Source organism: Scleropages formosus, chromosome 2, assembly GCF_900964775.1.
Source record: "Scleropages formosus chromosome 2, fSclFor1.1, whole genome shotgun sequence".
NCBI classification, from domain to species: Eukaryota; Metazoa; Chordata; class Actinopteri; order Osteoglossiformes; family Osteoglossidae; genus Scleropages; species Scleropages formosus.
Window position 1 is genome coordinate 41329003 of NC_041807.1, and position 18125 is coordinate 41347127.

Sequence of the window (18125 nt, forward strand, 5' to 3'; positions counted from 1 at the left end):
ATTCATCTTCCTCAGGAAAGGACAGCCACCATTTGAGTCCTACCCTGATGCAGAACAGGCCCCACCCACACTCCACCCCTGTACCAGCAATCAGACGTTCTCCTCCTACAAGGTCGTGAGCTGGATTCCCCACGCTATGGACGGAGGGAGGACGGAAAGGTGCTCAGCCTGCCAGTTTTAGAAAGAAGAGGCGATCCATCAAAAACACTCCCTTATTCAGCTGGATCTCCCAGTTAGGCCATTCCAGGTGACCACAATCTACCGAGGTGCAACAAAAGGATCGTTCCTAGGAAACTAAATGGAAGAAATCCCACAAAACCCAGTTTCTATGTGTTTGCACATCCCCATTTACCTTGAACCTCAGATCATTTAGGCACTTTTTAGGAACCTTTAAGGTGTACTCACCTTCATGTTTTCCTTCTCAATTGCTAGAGTGATAAGTACAACCCTGAACACTCACAACAGGAAGAAAATGACTGCACAGCATTCTTTGCAGCAGCAAAGATGGCTTAGGGCACTCAACAAGCCTCACACCCTATAAACTGATGATCTATAAAACTGACAAATCATTAACATGGATAAATCAATTGTTCTGACAGCTGGCTGTTTTTGCACTAGGGAGGATGGAATGGGTTGGGTTTGTGTGCGCCTCAGCAACATAAGCCCAAAATGAGAGATGGGCTCTCAAACCCCACCCTTGAGATGGAATGACAGGTCCACTTTGGACCCAACACCACCCAGGCCGTATGAACTTAGTGCAGCAGGTGCATCTAGCATGCAGGTCAGTTCCAGAAATAGTGAACATTAATAGTAATGCTAAAATAATGCTAATAAGAGTAAATATTTCTTCTGTGAAGTTTAGCAGTGTGTTCAAATCTGTCCTCAGATGTTAGGGAACCAAATAATCGAAATCCTGATATGCCTGACAAACAGAAGGGTTCCCATTGAACCCAAAGGGACTGGACACTGGGCAGATACTGACATTTCCCTCATTGGGATGAAGCACCGATGCCAACCTGATGGTTGGAGCACTGGGAGTGTGCAAGAGGAATGCGTTTTTTCCACCCTATGTGTCCACACTGAGCACATGTTGGAAAGAGAAATTCATCGTGGCGCCGTGCCACAGGGAGGCTGTGGTTAGGCGTTTGCTTCATTCCCCAGAGCTGCAAAGACACCTGGGAAATAGTCAGAATACCAGGCCTAATGCGGTGGAATGTCTGTGTGTCAGAAGCGGCTTGTCTGTAGCCTGAGCCAAAGGGAAAGCACACTCGTGTGTCTCTCTCTCTCACACTCACACACACACACACACACCAGTGCAGACAAAAGCCTGGAGTCACATCTTCCAGGCCACGTAATATGACAATGGAAAAACAGCTCCTAAAAGGGAGGGGGGACCCTTTCCAGATTATGTAATGAACAAAGAGAAACAGAGTGTTCCTTTTCACTGCAAAGCTATGAGGTATTTGCTCCATTTAAATAAGTCTCCAAAACTGTAATTACCGTATGCGTAGCACTGCTCAAAGAATGAAACTTTAATAGCCTCCCCAGGGCTTTATGAATGTAGGCAGTCATGGAAGACATCGCATATGAAGTCCTCAAGAAATGGGGAGTTCTCTAGCCCTCCTTGCTTGCTCACTTTCCCCCTGCCCCCCACCATCTCAGCACCATCTGCCCTTCAGCAATGAATCTCAAATCACGAGTCACTCCAACCCCTATAACACAGAATCTGCAAGACTCTGGAAGAGGACAAAATGAGGAACTAAATAAGTCAATAGGTGGTGTTCATATCGGCTCCTGTTTCAGGCCCCAGAGGAATAATGGCTTGACTCTCTCTCTCTCTCTCAAGAGATTTGGAAAAAGCAGGAAGGCATCCTCTGTTTCAGGCCTCCATATGCCTGGTACAATATGTAAACACAAAGCATTTCCAAGACACATATTGAGGGTGAGGGGTAAAACACAGACTCACACTGGCACAGTACAGAGAAGCAGGTGCTGTGCTAGAGTGGTTAAGGAACTGGAGATATTTCAGCAAAAATAACCTCTCTTCTTGGTGGCCAAAAAAGCTCCACCTGGTGCTGTTTTGGACATTATTCACTGTACATCATTTAGCAGACCCATACCTCTTCCAATTCAACCTCAGGCAAGCTGCTCTCCATCTGTTGGCTGGGCAGAGGTCCGAAAGGCACAACATTGGCTCCAGGTGGTGCAGTTCTAGGTGGTCCCAGTCCAGCAAAGCCAAAAGGGGGATTGTATGTATCAACAAATAAGACCACCAATCCACAGCCTCACCTCCTCCAGGTTGACCTGGTAGTATGAGACCTCCCCCAACAGTGTGTCAATGACCAGAAAACTAAAACAACCTTGGACAATAGGTAGGTAGCCTAGTGGTTCGAACTAGCACCTAAAGGGCAAAGGGTCATAACCCACTTCCTGCTGTAGTATGCTTGAGCACAGTACTGACTGTAAATTACCAGTACAAATTACAACTATTTACCCATTTATACAGCTGAGTAAGTATCTTGAAATTGTAAGGTGGTCTAGAAGACAGTATTGGCAAAATAAATGTAAATGTGAAGCTACAGCTTTTAAAAGCTACATTTTCATAAATCACCAGTCAAACAGACAACTCAAACACCTCCATCAAGGGTAAAGGCAACCTGATGACCTAGAGTCCTGTTTCAGCAAGAAGGGGAGGTGATGGAAAGAGAATTAATAGGAGGTCTATCCCAGAGTGAGTCATGTGCTACTTTGGAGACCTACTTCTGGCCATGAACATTAGAGCAGTCCCTCATGGGGGACTCAGAGTGTGAGCACAAGAGACAATGCACAATCTGACCACAGCGTAATGTGGAATGTAAACGAAAAGATGAACAGGAGACCATGGACAGAGGGTAATCTCAAAAGAGTACCAACTGTGAGAGACAGCTTCCACTTGTAATGCTTTAGAAAGAACTTTAACTTCATCCTGACAAGATCAGTAAGCACCAAATCTTCAAGATGCACACATCTCCTGGTATGAATGCATCTGTACACAAATTTAATGTCAATATTGAAGCTCTGAACTACCTGGAGCTTGCTGGAGCCCTGATTAAGAGCTTGTCTGAGGAGTAATTAGCAATCGGCAGAACTGGAAGGTACTTCAAGAAGAAACAGAAGGGAAACACATAAGAGATAAGCTGCTTAGAGAGCCTTCTGGAAGGCCTTTGTGAAGACAGATTTAAGGTGTAGCACCCACTGGACAGACATGGTACTCCAATCTTTGGTTTCACACAATGGTTAAGTCCCAGCAATGACACACCCACTGTGGACTGTGCAGGAGCAGATCTACAAACCACTCGCACAAAGAGCACACTCAAATAGGGAAAAAAAAGTTACCTCTACTGCACAACCCCTTCCATCCAGAGCAGACATCTGTGGATAAAATGACTGAAATAGGTCAAAAAAAAGGGAAAAAATCCATATGAAATGTGTAAAGTACAACTGGCTTTTTAAGTATTCATTAGACAAGGCTCTGGATAAATCCCAGCAAGTAGGACGAGAGAGCGAGAGATCTTAGAGAAACTGAGGGGAGGGGAAGGATCCTCTGTGGTCTTCTGCCAGCAATGAACACCATTGTAACTTCATGATAAATTACCGCACTACCTTCAAAGGAAGGTCTGATCATTTAGAGTGGAAGAGCAATAAACGTCACAAGCTGGAGGTACCAATCTCAACAACAAAGGATCCTTTCTAAGGATTTTCCTCACATCAATTTTAGGAGGGATAAATTGAAAAAAAGTTATGTAATAATCCAGTCCTCTTCAGATAAAAGGCTATTCTTTACAGAAAGGGGGGGGGGGGGGGGGAATTGCAGCAGTAACACTCCCCAAATTAATATGTTGGACAATGTATGACTGAATGATGGGACCACAGTTTTGCCTTCTGGGACATCTGCATCAAGTAATCAGGCAATAACGTGATAGGTAGATGTATAGCTGGCAGCTGCTGCTCCTATGTGATTAATTACTTTTAATCCACCTGCTAGGGACCTCTTTCCACACAAAATGTTAAGTAACTTTGTGCGAGTGGGCCCCTGGTGCAAGAGATGATCGTGCCTTTGTTACAGTGTCACAGAAAGACGGACTAAGAAAAGATGTGAGACGCTGTAATGATGCTGCAAACTCAAATGGTCCATACTGAACCAAGCAGTGCAAAGGCAGAGCATTAACCCTCCTGGACAAAGTCACAGTTCAGTGTCTCCAACTCATGAATAATGTAGGTGAGGGACTGTTTATCCATCACAGACCGTGCTGAGAATACCAAGACACCCAAGGCTTTTGACCTCCAGCCCTGAGAAAGCGGGGGGGGGGTTCACACTGGAGGACCCACATTTAGCAGAAATCAGGGCTACCCCACTCCAGTCATATTTCCTCCCTGTCCACACACCTTCTTCCGGCTTCCAGGCCCACGGCAGATCTCTTCAGTCCTACTTCCCCCTTCCTTTGTCTCTCTCACAAATTCCACAATGATTCAGCTCAGCCATGTGACTACATAAGTTTGTTGTCCTCCATTTTCTCATACTTCCTAAAGATCATTTGGTCTGCAGCAGGGCTGGACTACATTCCATCCTGCTTGTGATTGCTTTTCTGAAGTCACATCCATACAGGATGCTTGCTTTTACAATCTCCCAAGCAACCCATTACAGAATACAAAAATAAGTGACCTCTGACCACAATGAAATGAATGCAACTGAAGTGATGTATAGCTAATAGCATCATCCTGTGCACAAGCACATCGCTTGCAGGACCATCTTGACTGAGAAGGGATCGCTACTTCCCAACACACAGTAAGCTACAGTGACACGACAGCTCCTGTGACATGGAGGTCTTTGTCATATGCCACAGTTAGGTTAGTGTGACAAACAGCATGCAACCTAAATTACATGCATGACAATTTCTAAAACTTATTTTCCAGTGAAAATGATCCCATTCAGATGGGACCAGCCTTAATGATATTGTCATAGGCAGGTGTACCACATTGCTCTAGGTCCCTTTAAGAGGGCAAAAGGTCTACAAAAGTGTGGGTCTCATGGGAAGTGGACAGTAAAGTGACCTACACGCAAAACTGAGAAATGAAACAGCCAGAGAGAGACACAGAACAAAATCACTATTATCTTTATTTCAGTCACATGCTCACTTCTATTTTACCAGCCACTGATGCACACATTTGATTTCTATTTTTAAAAAAAAAATCTCCAGTTCATGGACACGTGCCTGAGATGAACTCACACACTGCTGCACGTGATAGTGCTAGAACACCTCATCATACTGCATATTGCATCCAGCCCTCCCCCTCCCACCACCAAGACCTCAGCTGCCCACCAGACTCCCTGATGCACCCCACAGGGCCCAGCAAAGCAGTGACCAGTCCAAGTGAAAATTGATTTGGCCACTGGCTATACTGGAAAAAACTGTGTCCACTGGGGTCCATCTGCAGGAAATCTGCTGTGAAGAGCATCATCCAGGTCCTCAGCAGATGCCTTCAAGTAGTGCCACACAGCCAGACACATCCACAGCACAAAACTAGGTAACCAGAATGAGGCTCATGGCATAGCATACCACCATTTGAACAAGCCAACAAACAGGCACTAATTAGGAATGTGGTATATTCATGGCCTAAAATTCACCCCCCCAATAAATGAAGAAGAGTTGACTGCACTTCATTTAAATTCAAAATTCAAAAGGAGTTAAAGAGCAGAATATACTAAAAATTGTGGTAGAGTCAATAGCAGTCACCTACGTGGTTTTGTGGCAAGGGTGGGACGGATGTGGTTTCCCAATGCCTTCTTCTATGCATGCATGGGAAATGCAAACCCCACACACCCTGAGCAGGTCTCAAACCTTACAGGTGATAAGCAACTGAGAAGCTGTGAAGCACTGGCTTTACCAGCTGTCAAACAATATCCCCTGGAGACCTTATACATTCACATAAAAACACATACAAAACATGTTAAACCCTCATCTGAGATCTTTATGTAATATTACATTCATCCTCAATCACACATATATACATTTAAAAAGATAAAAACAAACACACAGTCTATATTACTAGCACTCAGAAAATAATGTTTCCAGTAAGCAGATTAATTTGCCAGAGCCCCAGATTCCACATTCACAGGTACAACCCAGTGTATTGATCCCAGAGAGAATGAGTGGTTTGTTTACTGTATATTTCTCCGAAAGACATTACAGAACCAGTGCAGCCACATAACAGGAGAGCCGTATTCCTCTTTGGTTCTTCTAAGGAGCTGTAAACACACTTCTGTCAATCTGAACAGGGTTAAGTTCAAAACAAATCCAACTTGTATGCCAGACATACACAGGAAGGTGGTTCAGAACAGAGGTGAGCTCTGAGCCTTCCTGTTATGGCCACAACTCTTGACACCACTGGACTGATGAATGGACTTTATTCTTTCACCACAAAACTTCTGTTGTTGCGGACAAGAAATGACAAAACAGATAAGCAGCTACCCTTGCATTTATTCATTTAGCTGATGCTTTTCTCCAAAGAAACTTACAATATTAAGGTTACAATTATTACAGTCACAAGCTTACAATTTATCCATTTATACAGCTGAGTAATTTTTCTGGAGCAATTTTTAGGGTAATTACCTTACTCTGGGGGATCAAATCTGTACCCTTTGGGTGCAAAGGCAGCAACTCTAACCACTATGCTACCAGCTGTCTCCATACATACACTTATTACCAACAGGCTACAGATCCAAAAGAAGGGACTTGCAGCTGTACTTTTTACAAAGACACAACCTAGATCATTTCCTTGAGCCGCCAAAAAGAGAGAAAAAAAAAAAAAAAAAGTCTGCTGAGCAACTAAGATCTAAGAACAACATCAGATCATACCGCACAACAAAAACATTTACAGAACAAACATCTTCAATGTAAGAAAACAAATGACAAAAGACAGAAGAATTTGATCCAGATTAGAAGCACTGGTACAGCTGTAAGCACAGGCTCATGGACAGGGGTTCAAGCAAGGTGCAGTGGGGCCCATGAGCCTCTGGTCCTGTGTCCGAGCATGTTTCTAGATTAGCAGGGGGGCAAGAAACAAGGGGTACCTTGTAATGGTCTCCAGCAGCCATTACAAGGCCTGCTATTGATCAGCTCAGACAGGCATGACTGCCCAGAATGATGTAATCCCTGCACTCGCGCAGCTTCCGCTGGGGCTTCCTAAGGCCCTCCGTTACACAGCAGTGCCTGATGGGAAATGGAATACAATGGAGGGAAAGGGACTGTGTGGCCCCTGAACCATCATTAAAAAAAAAAAAAAAACCTATAATGTAAATAGCACAGGCTTTCTCCTATAACTGCAGAGACAGAGTATGAAATCCAACCCTTCTTCACTCTCATGGGGAAAGAACTGACTCCCTTTTGTCTACTGCCACAGTGGATATCCAAGAGGCATTCCAGGTTTCAGGAAGAAAACTACTTGTGCATTTTGAAAAAGTCTTCTGCTGAGGATCAGGAGGAGGAAAAAAAAAAAAAAAAAAAAAAAAAACTTAAGCTCAGTCACCTACAGCCTAATAGTATCTTGTTCACACAACACAAAGCTTTCAGCTTGTCCCTGGAACCCCCAGGAGAGGTTTCGATGGTAAAGGGCTTGCTTGGCAAAAATGAATCAAAGAATCAAAATGGTTATTACTGCACTAAATCCATTATAATTTCCCATGGGGGGCATGCAGGCACAGTCAGTTTACCTTAACGAAACAGAGCCTTGGGCCTTGTGTATAGGTGCATGTTTACAATAACCATTGTGTTCCCATTTCTTCTGTGTCCATATTTCATCTGTCTTGTGAAGCGCAGGACATAAGGGCAAGGCCAGTCCCACATGTGGGGCAGGGGCAGGACGGTGAGGACAAAGGGAATGAGTGGGTCAAGAAGTGCTTCACAAATGATCTCGTCTTGATGTCAAGTGCTGCGGTGCAAACCTAAGAGCTGCGAACGCAACAGTCTGTCATCACATAGAAATCAGTCTCTGCCCATGTTAGCCATGACTGAAAGATCCCCCACTTCACTAAGCATGCACGCAGTCTGAAACCACTTGTCCCAAGTGGAGTCACAGCGAACCAGAGCCTAACCCGGCAACACACGGCACAAGGCTGGAGGACGTGGGGATACACCTAGGACGGGACACCAATCCATCGCAAGGCACTCCAAGCAGGACTTGAACCCCAGACCCACTAGAGAGCAGGACCTGGCCAAGCCTGCTGTGCCACCCCCCATTTCACTAAGCAAATGCACTTTATTCCACCTCCCCATTTCTGCGGAACTCTTTGTTGGGCCACTGAATGTTCGTCTTAGTGTTCTGTCACTCCTTATCACCTGGGTCCTCCTACAGACCTGCATGTCCAAGTCACTTTCAGCTTCCATCCATTACACTGGTAGGAGAACAGCATTAGCAGGGTACTACAGACAGTTCAAAGAGTCTCAACTCGCACAGACTCACCACAGAGTCTCAATCCATCGAGACTGACTACAGATTCCTGGGAGAATCTCAACCCCAGAGACTGAAAGTCTGTATCGTTAACTACCCAGGATGTTCACTTGTCTCTTAAAACTCAACTTGGGCACATTGAAAAGTCAATGTGTATACATAATTTTATATAATATATATATTTTTTTTTTTTTTTTTTTTTTTTTTTTTACACACACACACATTTTCTGAACCGTTTGTCCCATGCGGCGTCGCGGGGAACCAGCGCCTAACCCGGCAACTCAGGGCGTAAGACTGGAGGGGACACACCCAGGACGGGACGCCAGTCCGTCGCAAGGCACCCCAACCGGGAGTCGAACCCCAGACCCACTGAAGAGCAGGATCCGGTCCAACCCACTGAGCTACCACGTCCCCCTATATTTTTATAACAACTTTTAAATATATATATAAAAATTACACCATGATTCATGCAAAATTTAATACAACTTCTGTCCTCCTACTTTGACACAAATTCACTTGTACTGTAGGTGCTTTACAGCTCACATCTCATGGTTTTACACATTGACACAGCTGAACTGACCACATGAGCCATTCAAGTTGAACACCATACTCCTGCTCCTGAGAATAAGAGCACATCCTCTCATGGAACTCTGAACTGTAGTCTGGCAGATCCAAATCTAACTCTTTAACCACCAGGGTAACATCCTTGAATGGCAGTTCTACAGAGCTGGTCTCATTAGTAGGCCCAAAGAGGACCCGGCCTAGCTCGCTCCAGTGGAGGGCAGAGATTGCTCGCCAACTGTGTTATGTAAGTCCCAAGTGATGAGAGCAGTGTTGCTGCGTAGTTGTACACTCCAGTCAACGCTATATCCTCCTATCTCCTAACCACAAGGTGCTGAGAAAGTAGTGCATCAGCACAGGAAGTGCAGTGCCTAGAGATGGCCTCCTCTCCCACAGTCACAGGGATTATGAGCTCCCAAATAAGAAGGGGGTTGCAGCACCTGGGTTTACACATCTGGATACTAACACAGACTGAAGGACCTCATATACAGCAACAGCAGGTTCTATAACATGAAACTACAAAACTGTGGTTCCTCAACCTCGAAGCTGCTTTGCTTAACACATGAAGAATTAAACACATGAAGAATTAAACACGTATAAAAAAAGTGAGAGAGAGCCTTGAAATGCTGAAGTTTATTCCAGTCAACTCCAGCTTTGAACAGGTTTCCCCTACCATTCACACATGCATAACAGCTAGAAAAGAGACGAAACTACCTTTGCTCTGCATGTGAGCCCCACACTTCACGTTTAAATGTATCTAAACATGAATATCTTACGCCATTTCAACATGTGCAACAGCACCAAACAGAAAGTCAAGTGGGACACGATTGTGAGTTACAGTATTTGGCACACTGACGCAATGCAGGTCTCCCCTCCCCGGCTAAAGATGCAGTCTCAGACAGCCAAAGATCCTCCTATTCTCGTTTTTTAATCAAATAACACGCACACAAGTCCACAACACAGTGAGGTTGAGTCTCAAATGCAGCAGGCAGAGATTACACCTGATCCTCCACCAAAAAAATAAATAAAAACCCTTGCCTGGTAATCCCCTCACCAACTGTCAGCAACTGCAAGGCATTGTGGGTACTCAATGCAGCATACCCTGCCTTAAAATGCACTTGGTAATGAAGCACGCATTGTCTGGTCACGACCTGAATTATGCACTTACAAAACATAGAAGAATTTCCATTTTTTTTCCCTTCACTTCTGACATATATTTGCAGAAAGATGTCCCTTTGTGACTTGACATATTTTGCACCTTATCCAAGGATATCCCTGTAGCTGTGGAACCAGTCAGTCAGCAATTTGCTAATTACACGCACATTCAAAAGTCAAAACTCTGTCTTCAATGTAATACATCTCTGAATGCATAGAGAAGAAACATTATACTGAAGAGTCCAGTGTAAAAACAGCCTGTAAAATTGTGTGTAGACAGGCTCCTTTTCAGCTAATTACACAGCCTTAATTGGTCTACTTAACAGTTACTTATCTGCTCACTCTTATGAAAATGGTTTCTTTGAACCCTGCAGTTAATATTGAATACAGGGTGCAAATACCCAATAACCTTCTCCCTACTTTATTAGTAGTTTCAAAAAACAGATTAAAACAAATGTGCTAAAGAGAGTGAAACTATAAAGCATGGAAGAGCTGAGACCGAGAATCCTGATCTGAACTGTAACACGGGGAAACAAAAACAACCATCATGGTCCAGGATGTGGGCCAAAAAAAAAAAAAAAAAATTAAAATCGCCTTCATTGTTAGAGACATGGCAATGAAAAAGGGTCATCATGGTCAGAGTCAAGAGAATCAATGAACCATCATGGCTAGAGGAAATGACAAAAGAATCATCGTCAGAGACATGGAAAACAAAGACCCATCATGGTTAGAGTTTTGCGTAAAAGAGCCATCATGAACACACAAAGAGCCATCACCTTTGAGGACATGTGAAACAAAAGAACATGATGCTTGGAGACATTGCCACTCAACAACCATGATTTAGTTTACTTGTCATTTGGGAAGACTGAAGACTAAACTAGTCTGAATACGAGAAAAACCTTAATTCTGATCACGTCACCAGACAGTGAAACCAAAGACAAAAACTTCAGTTAAAGCAGTCCTCAATCAATGTACTCATACGCAACACAACATTATGGGGCAAGCTGGCACTCCTATGGTCAAAGAATGAAACCACAATCCAGAAAGGTGCATTCTCAAATTCAGGGAGGCAACTATCATACCTTTTAGTAAGGAGTGTTTTTTTTTTTTTTTTTTTTTTAAATCTTGAATAGTGAGGGAGAACAAGCTTCCAAGAGAACATGAAAAAGCTGCAAAAAAGCTAGTCATAAAAAGGAACATTGTCCCTTAGCTCAGAAAAAAGGCAGAAAATGTCAAGTTTATTTATCCAATTCAATCATCCGTGAAGATCTGTGTTTTAAGAAACTCTGACATTTCTTTCATTGTTGAAAGCAGAACCAATATGTTTTTGGCTTTGAAGAAACAATGATTTTACTGCAAACTTGATCTTATCGTGGTGAATGAAAAAGCAAGGTTATAAAGACAGTAATAAATTGTGCAGACGTCATAGCAAAGAAGGCATTGAACAGCTACAAGCCTACTTCAGAAGCTTATTTGCAAGAACTTTAACCCTGGTTACCAGGTACAGCACATTAGGCATTACATAACTTTCATGTGCAAAACCACAAAGGATGTTATTGGGAGACAATGTATTGTTATATTTTAACACATTACACACCAACCTCAAGTTATATATTTTATTATAGTATTGAATGAATGTTTACCAAAAATCTAAGAATTTAGCATAATTACATCTGGATATGTTACCAAAGGCAAGTGTACTGTTTAACAGCACAAGAGCAAGGGATCAGAACCTGCACTCATTTGCATTTAAATCAAGATCCTTAACCATTTTGCCATATGTTTACGAAGGTCAACAGAGGAGCAGGATGTTTCTATGCCCATCATGAGATTGCTAACCCAAATACTGATAATCCTGCAGGCATCCTTCTAGCTAATGAGTCAGCATAGCCAACTGAATCAGGACACGCAGACATGGAGTTGGGTGTGGGGGTGTAGCAGTCCAACAAGCCACTCGGCACCGCAGCAAGAACCACAGAATGACCAGTTGCTGTGACAAAGCCAGACCCCTCAGCCTGGCAGGACAGAAAGTCACATTCCCTCCAAATTCTCAGTTTTACTTCTGGTTCCTTCTTATTATAAAGAAAACAGTTCAACAATACAGGAAGCATTAATGCTGCACACGGATTCTCACCATGTTCCACTGATGAAGCTGGCCAGCTGTCAATCGTCCCAATCTCCAGAGTGGCCTTTAATTACAGCTTTGATGAATATTTAAGCATGCTAAAGCCAATCTGCTTCCAGTTACATGTAATTTAACCTTAAGGCTTTACTGCATAAAAAAACTCCTCTCTTTAGCTCAATAAGTCTGCTTAAGATCAACCTGTTTTTTTTGTTGGACCATACATCTACAGAACTTCCCATATCCCTCTTCAGGGAGCACAAACCATGCTTATATTTCCATATATTTATTGTTCCGTTCTGTCAACAGCACACTGTATTCACTTAATCATGTAACTAGGACCTTACTGGATCAACACAACAGGCTCGTTTGTTGTTAGATCTTACTACTTCATGATCTGCACTTCTGTATTACTGATATTGTGCAAGTCCTGCTAAGTGAACAGTCTGAGAAGCAAAATGTACACCACTATCAGGCAAAATGACAGCGGCATCCACAAAAAAAAAAAAAAAAAAAAAAAAAAAACATTGCCACCATTATCAAGCTGCTTTCAACACAGAAGTGGTCACCAACATGGGAATGTTATAACTGTGCACTTTTAACGAAACCACATCGTTTCCTCAAACAGCGCTCCGATGAACAACACCAAGCTATCTGCTGCATCAGGCACCAGGCTGCCTATTAGAAGAAAAGTGAAACAGTCCATTTTCCTCACATCAAGGCACCTCCAAGAGTCCCCGAGAAGAGCCAAACAAGCCTACAGATGAGGAAATTCCATCCCCAGGTCCACAAGCCCCAAAGCTGCAACCGTCACCTTCATGGTACCATCAGAGAACCCCAACATGACTGCTGCTACATTTCCAAAGAGGAAAACTTTCCCTCAGTTCAACATTTTGCTTTGTTTTCTTTTAGCAGATGTCTGTTCCCAGGCCATCCTTCATTTCTTTCTTTCATTCATTCATTCATTCCATTCTTGCAGCTAGAGCTGAATGAAGTTGCTTTGAATTTGCTTTGCCAGGGAAGCAAGGGTGGCTCACCCACACCAGGGGACTGAATCCCTCCTCACCAGCCACCCAGTCAAAAGACTAAATGGTTTACTTCTTTTAAAACAAGGAAACTTTACATCAAAAACACTGCAGCTTTTTTCACTGACGCAGAACTTCTACTGGAATGTCCAAGTTCTCTGCAGCTTGATATATAATGCTTAGTTCTGGTCTGGCAGAGTGCATATTATCGCAATGAACAGATAGCTGCAGTCTTATACAGCTCTAGGCTTCCAGCCATTACCACAGCTGGGTATTTTACAGTTAAATAAGTGAATCTGTCAAAGGTCCAACAGCAAAAAGCACTCCTGGGACCTGATCTGTCACAGTGTAAGGGCAGGTTCTAAACTGCTGGCCCACCTGATGTCTTACACTTTAAATTCTTGGGCTGCACAAAAGGTGGCAGCTGGGCAGCAGCGAGCGGAACCTGAGGTCAGAGTTCACGAGCTCGGTCTACTTACTGGTGGAGCTCCCCTGCATCTGTATGATGCATTTCGACTCCTTGCTGGTCTCGCGCGAGTTGAAAGGCCGCACTCTGACGGCCACTTTCACCGACGCCCCTGACATTGTGGCAAGTCGGACCTCTCGCTCTTTGTGCGCGACTCTCGAGTTCTCTGTGCAATTCCACCTGTTCGGACAGATTTGCTTCCTGCGCAAAAAGAAAAAGCAGCTTTAGACCAATGGTGAACCCTTAGCCTTGTACAAGAGTATCTTTAAAACTTACCGCATGTAAAGAGTATAAAAACACACACAAAATGTAGTTATGTTCTGAACGTAGTTATGCGTTTTTTTTTTTTTTTTTTTTAATTGCATTAGTACAAGCTAAATGTCTTAACTTGAAGCTAACCTATTTGATAAGCTATATAAAACTGTATTAAATGTACTAAAATCGGGACAAGTGGTTTCAGTCAATGTGTGCCTACCTCGAGACTCAATGAAAAAAAGATGTTTGGATGTATTAGTAGGAAGCTGTGAAACACGTGGCATCGTTGAAACGCACAGAATGTGCTGCATGAAGCGCGGGAGGACTCCGCACGGCACCGTGAGCAGTTTAGGAGAGACACCTGGAAATGTGCGTCCGACAGCGTGCAGTAAAACTAATTCTACAGTTCCTAGTCTTTGTGCTGTAAGTTAATCGCATGGTACGTTATAATACATTAAGGTACGTTAGCGGCAACATAGATAGAACAACAACGCCGGGAGAAAAACGTACTGCGGTTGGGGACACACGTGGGCAACGTCCAGAGGGCGCCCGTTCCTCTACCTGTAAACTCTAAGATTAAGGGAAAAACGGACGCGGGTCTCCGGAGGGCCGGAAACGTGGTAATTCTGAGGAAAACGCTGCATATGTAAATCTGACAAATGTGCGGGAAGTGTGGGGAAAACTTGAGGTAAATATGAGGCAAATGTGTGATAATTTGGAGAAATTCCATATACACACATACGAGGCAAATTTAAGGAAACTTCATGATTATACAGCTCAGGTAAATTTGAGGTAAACTTGGGGAAAGCATGGTACATCTAAGAAACATGAAAAGAAAACGTCACAAATCTGAAATAAATTTGGGGCAAATAATGTCAGGTAAAGCCCTGGTAAATGATCTTAATTTATGTTGGGTTAATCCAAAGTAAATCTGAAACAAATACCCTATTATTTGATAAATCGGATCCTGAGGTAAATTTGAAGGAAACATGGGTGTGGGACAAATTTAAATGAGTAAATGAAGGAAAAGTGTCACAAATCCAAATGTTACTAACGTTAGGTAAAATCTGACACAAAAGTAACACGCAGCAAATTTGAGGTAGTGTAGGGTAAATAAAATACTCGATGTTAATCCTGCGGTAAATCTGGGGCAAACCTGAGGTAAACATGATTTAGGCAATGAATTTTGACAGACAGATTTGCTATACGAAGCAAATCAATCGGAGGTAACCGTGTGTCATAAGCTGAGGTAAAACTGAGGCAAATGTGGAAAACCCGGAATAATGCGGAGTAAGTACTGCGCAGCGAATGTGGGCGAGAAACGCAATTCTGAGGTAAACGGTAAAGTCGCCGTAAATATGTGAAAAAATGGAGTCTGCGCCCCGACTGGTGATGTCGCCTTTTTTTTCCTCTCCGTTTTTGACTTCTACAATAAAAAGAGCAGTTCTGGCACTTTTTAACCTTCAGCGCGTTTTCACGACTCGCCGCAGTAAAGAAAAATACAGAAATGACGGACAGACAGAGAGCAGAGTCAGAGAGTGTGTGTTTGTGTGCGCACGCGCGGACCGCGGCGGAGCGACACTCCCGTCCTTTCGCTATTTTGCCGGTACCACTGACTTCTTAGTGGGAAATCGGTGGGGGAACAAACCCCTCGAGTGGGACCGCCATGATCATGATGATCATCCCGCTCCTCCGAGAACCCCAGACCCCCCCGCTAAAAACCACCGGCACCATCATCATCATCATACATTACCATCACACTCACCCTCCGTCCCCCGTCCGAAGAGACGGCCTTAATGGCGGGCTGCGGACTTACAGACGGAGCCCCTGCACTGCAGGAAGCAGAAGAGACGGAGCGCTGCTCAGTCAGTGCTCGAACGAAGCTGCTGGAAGCTTTCTAACGCGTCCTCCGCTGCGAATGGAGCCCATCATAGCGGGCGGGTCATTCTCCGGCGTGTCCTTCTCTGGACGGAGGACGAGGTACGACTGATGGAGGATGAAGGACGCGCTGTGACGACAGCGGTGTGATATTTTTTTACCAAAAAAAAAAAAAAAAGCGGAGTTCCGAATGCCCCGAGTTATTGAAAAGATTACGTCAGCGTCTTCATCACCACCGTGATTGGCGGGCACGCTGGCCAATGAAAACACTGTATTTGTTAGCCAGCTTTGCGATGGGCCAATGAAGATGAGGGGCAAGCGAAGAGAGGCGGGTGCTTTGCTTTGACGCAACACTGCAGGATTTCTCGCCGCTGTCAGCACAGCTTCCGGACGCCGTTCTACAGCGGCCCTTGGCGACGAGATGCGGTATTGCCGGCCTCCTCAGCTCTCCACCATCCACTCTCTTCTCCATCCTCATCTCTGGACTCCATCCTTTCCCCCCCCACCTTCCATCCTCCACTCTTCATCTTCTGTCCCGCATTCTCCAACGACCATCCTCCACCCTGCATTCCCCATTCTTCTTCCTTCCACCCCTGATCCTCCACCCTCCATCGTGGATGCACAGGGCAGTGCGGCAGCAGGCCGTCTGCAGGCAGCATGAATAAGCCCTGGCTGTCACGCTCAGCACATGCTGCGTGCGTAATAAACCTGTCACCGTGCCCGATTCGCCACTTGGCTATTCATAAAGTCATCGTTTGTTTCCATAAAAGGGTGCAAGGCTCATATCGATTGGGTGAAACAGGAGGCAGCTATACTACACAGTCATTAACTTGGGTCCCAGGTTCAGATCTCACTTCCAGCTGTCATATCCTTGAGCAAGGTACTTACCCTAATATTGCTCCAGTAACATTACCCAGGTGTGTAAATGAGTAAATAATTGTAACAACACCAAAAGTCACTTTGAAGAAAAGTGTCGAATAAATGTTTACATATTCAGAATCAGAATCAGAATCAGAACGAGCTTTATTGCCAAGTATGTTCGCACATACAAGGAATTTGTCTTGGTGACAGGAACTACCACAGCACAGACAGAATGACAGTGACAAGACACAGATGAGAAGATAGAGTATGTGAGCAAGGGATAAAAAATATTTAAAAATATAAAGTACCGAATATACAAAAATAGTCACTAGATACAAATGCAAGGGAGTGTGAGTAAGAGATATGTGACAAATAGTTATAAATATAAATATAAATAGCATTATGTATTGCACGGTTTACTCTCTAGGGGAGAGATTTAGGTGTTCATGAGGTAGATTGCCTGAGGAAAGAAACTTTTCTTATGCCTGGCTGTCCTGGTGCTCGGTGCTCTGTAGCGCCGGCCAGATGGCAAGGGTTCGAAGAGGAAGTGGCCTGGATGCGAGGGGTCTAGAATGATTTTGCTAGCCCTTTTACTGACTCCGGACGAGTGCAGTTCTTGGAGAGCTGGGGGGGATGTGCCGATGATTCTTCCAGCAGTCCGAACTATCCGCTGCAGTCTTCTGATGTCTGACTTCGTAGCTGAGCCGAACCAGACAGTTATAGAGGTGCAGAGGACGGACTCGATGACTGCGGAGTAGAATTGCATCAGCAGCTCCTGTGGCAGGTTGAACTTCTTCAGCTGGCGAAGGAAGTACAACCTCTGCTGGGCCTTCTTCACAATGGAGTCTATGTGGAACTCCCACTTCAGGTCCTGTGAGATGGTGGTGCCCAGGTACCTGAATGACTCCACTGTTGCCACAGTGCTGTTCATGATGGTGAGTGGGGATAATGCTGAGGTGTTTCTCCTGAAGTCTACGATCATCTCCACTGTTTTGAGCGTGTTCAGCTCCAGGTTGTTATGACTGCACCAGACAGCCAGTTCTTGGACCTCCTGTCTGTAAGCAGACTCGTCGCCATTCCAGATGAGACCGATGAGTGTGGTGTCGTCTGCAAACTTCAGGAGTTTGACAGAGGGGTCTTTTGCGGTGCAGTCGTTGGTGTACAGGGAGAAGAGCAGTGGGGAGAGCACACATCCCTGGGGGGCTCCAGTACTGATTGTGCGAGTTTTGGATGAGAATTTTCCCAGCCTCACTATCTGCTGCCTGTCTGTCATTGGGAGAACTGAGCAATAATGATCCAATAGTCACCTGCATTT

The 18125-nt window shown here is 44.3% G+C and overlaps 1 protein-coding gene across 16 annotated transcripts in view; it reads right to left on the reverse strand.

Annotated features, from left to right (window-relative positions):
• The window catches only part of kif1b (kinesin family member 1B), a 64509-nt gene extending 48358 nt beyond the window's left edge, over positions 1 to 16151 (reverse strand). For 9 of the 16 annotated variants that reach the window (XM_029247766.1, XM_018733919.2, XM_029247773.1 and 6 more), the window contains exons 1-2: positions 15837 to 16126; positions 13830 to 14017 (exon numbers count right to left, since the gene is read on the reverse strand). In XM_029247766.1, coding sequence (XP_029103599.1) covers positions 13830 to 13935 — 106 coding nt within the window. In that variant the 5' untranslated portion in view covers positions 13936 to 14017; positions 15837 to 16126. Of the gene's footprint in view, positions 1 to 13829; positions 14018 to 15836 lie in introns of all 16 variants that reach the window. The other 7 variants (XM_018733923.2, XM_018733921.2, XM_029247771.1 and 4 more) reach the window with 4 other exon arrangements.
• Between the last annotated feature and the right edge of the window lie 1974 nt (positions 16152 to 18125).